General features: G+C 44.4%; 1 protein-coding gene across 1 annotated transcript; it reads left to right on the plus strand.

Moving 5' to 3' along the window:
• The first annotated feature begins 389 nt into the window (after positions 1–389).
• Positions 390–2,801, plus strand: LOC123087746 (uncharacterized). Its single transcript, XM_044509846.1, has 2 exons — positions 390–2,077; positions 2,398–2,801. The coding sequence occupies exons 1-2, from the start codon at positions 1,000–1,002 to the stop codon at positions 2,439–2,441; spliced, it is 1,122 nt and encodes a 373-aa protein (XP_044365781.1). The 5' UTR covers positions 390–999; the 3' UTR covers positions 2,442–2,801.

Below are 2,801 nucleotides of genomic sequence, written 5' to 3' on the forward strand. Positions count from 1 at the left end.
TAGTTGTTCGGTGACGAGCGTATGCACGTCGCGGAACTGTGGGTCACTGATTGTTATGTTACCAATTCTTTCTAGGGGTGATAACAGTTGGCCGATGTATGTACGTATAACGTGTTTCGGAATTCAAAACATCCTAGTGCAAGATCTTGCAAAATACCACATATTTTGCAAGATTTTGCACTAGGATGTTTTGAAACTATGGTAACCAGACAGAGAGATCAGAGATCTCTAGCGGGCATAATGTTATCATGAGAAGTAGATACAGCTATCACTAACTGTTGGTGTATGAATACTGTAATTAGGTGACTTCTTAGGGACTAAAATGTAAATTGTACAAACAAATATAAATAAGTACAGAGAGAAGGGATCGGTGTGGAACGATCCAGAGTTTCCCCAAATCCTCTTCTTCATGCTCCCTCAAATCCCTAGCTCAAATCACTCAAATCTCATATGATTTTCAACATGGCATTGGAGCAGGTTAATCTTCTCTGTTTTTTGCTGTGATTTCAACCTATTGCGGTGCTGTGTCGCCGTGATTTGCGGTTATCGGTGGTGATTGCTGCGCACTCGAGCTGCTGCCGGGACCTGCGAGGTTATCTCAAAGCTGCGGCAAGGAGCGCCGCCACCGGTCTACTGCTGCCTGTTGCGTGCCGACCGCCGTCCGGCGTGGCTGAGCGTACTCCTGGTATTTGTCGTACTCTGACGCTGGGAAACTGCTTGGTGCTACTGTTGGGCTGTTCCTGCCGAAGGGGTAAGCTGCCTTGTTGTTGCTGATTGTGGTTGCTTTTGGTCAACTGTGATTAGTGTTGCCGTATATCTCATCTCTGCTTGGTGGCCGGATTAAAATACTTCTGCTGCTTGTGTGCATTCGAGAGTACTAGTACATTTAGTTGACATCGACTCTGCTAGTACTCTGCTTTTGTGCTGCCTGTGTGTTGTTGCTGGTGGAGTGCTGCAAAAGAAGTCCTGTGTGACTGGCTCTTTTGGTGGTGGTAAATCATGGCAGATCCAAGCAAGGAGAAGTCAGGGGATAGTAGTGTGGATAAGTTATATGAAATTTTTAGCAAAGTATTTGAGCAGCAACAACAACTCAAATTGGTTCCTGAAGCAGTCAAGTATGCGCTTGAGCCTAATCCGGTAAAGTTGGCTGGACCGGGCAATTACATTAGTTGGGCACGACATGCTCAGTTAATCCTGAGTTCTCATGGTTACGAAGAATTACTTAGTGCTGATGAAAGTGGCACTAGCACAAAACAGATCAATGACAGAGTGTTGGTCTGGTTATTAGGAAGCATGGAACCATCAATTCGAGAGCAAGTTGAGACTATGACCACTGTATCTGAAGTGTGGAGAGCTTTGGAGAAGCAATTCTCAGGAAAATCAAATAAGATGCAGGCTACTCGCATCATGCAGGAGTTGACTCACTTAAAGCAAAGCTCAAAATCAGTGACTGAGTATGCTGGTGAGATAAAGAGATTGTACAGGGAGTTGCATTATTACCATCCATTTCAACATGTTGACAAGAATGACATGGCTATTCACCATACCTGGTTTGAACCATTTGTGGGCAAGCTCTTCCTTGATGGCCTGAATCAGGAATTTGACCTCCGTCGTCAGCTAATATTCTCCAAAACTGAATGGCTAAGCCTTGACGATATCATCTCTAGTGTGATTGAGGAGGAGACTCGTCTTATTCAACCCAAGGAGCATGGTCAAGAAAATTCAGATGCACGTGCAGCCCTATCCATACAAGCTCGTCATGCTCCAAGGCCGTTTGGTAAAATAGATAAAAGCAAACTATTTTGCAACCATTGCAAAAGGACCGGACACGCAAAGGATATGTGTTTTGAGCTGCATGGCTATCCATCTTGGTGGGAAAAAGGGAAGTCTCGGCCAGGGGGAGTTCAGGGAGCAAGTAAAAGACATGCTAATCTCACTACATCCACCAGGGAGCTGCCAGTGGTAGATGTGCGAGCTCTTGAGGATTTCACTTCCAAGCTTAGACTCTCAGAAGGCTCCTCTTCCTCTCAAGGTTCATCTAAAGTTGAGTCTAGCCTTCATGTCACTTCTGACCAAGGTATGCCAAATCATCGGGTCCACACTTCTCGAGCACAACCAAAATCTTGGATTATTGATACAGGAGCTACTAACCACATGACAGGAGTCTCGAATTTATTCACTTCCTATACACCTTGTTCTGGTAAGGACAAGGTACGTGTAGCTGATGGATCCATGGCACCTATTACAGGACGTGGATCTGTCAGGTGCACTAAGACATTATCCTTATCCCCTGTCCTACATGTTCCAAAATTTCCAGTCAATCTCTTGTCCGTTAGCTCTATTACTCAATTCCTTAATTGTAGATGTTGGTTTGATCCTACCTGTTGTGCTTTTCAGGAGATAGACACAGGGAGATTGTTGGCGACTGGGACCGTGCATGATGGACTCTACTATCTTGATGAAGGAAGTGATGAAGTTGCTTTTGCATCATGTCTGTCTCCTGGTCAAGAACTACTACTACACCACAGGCTTGGACATCTTTCTTTTGTGGCATTATCTCGTATTTACCCTTCTCTTTTTAAGCTGTCTCCCAGGGAGCTCTTGGTATGTGATGCTTGTGAATTGGCTAAACATACAAGGGGTTCCTATCCTAGTATAGGTTTAAGGAGTGACAAACCATTTGAAATGATTCACTCTGATGTTTGGGGACCTTGTGAGGTGCACTCCATTTCTGGACATCGATGGTTTGTAACTTTTATAGATTGCTTTAGTCGTTACACTTGGCTTTATCTTTTGAAGCA

This window comes from Triticum aestivum, chromosome 4A (genome assembly GCF_018294505.1).
Source record: "Triticum aestivum cultivar Chinese Spring chromosome 4A, IWGSC CS RefSeq v2.1, whole genome shotgun sequence".
Lineage (NCBI taxonomy): Eukaryota > Viridiplantae > Streptophyta > Magnoliopsida > Poales > Poaceae > Triticum > Triticum aestivum.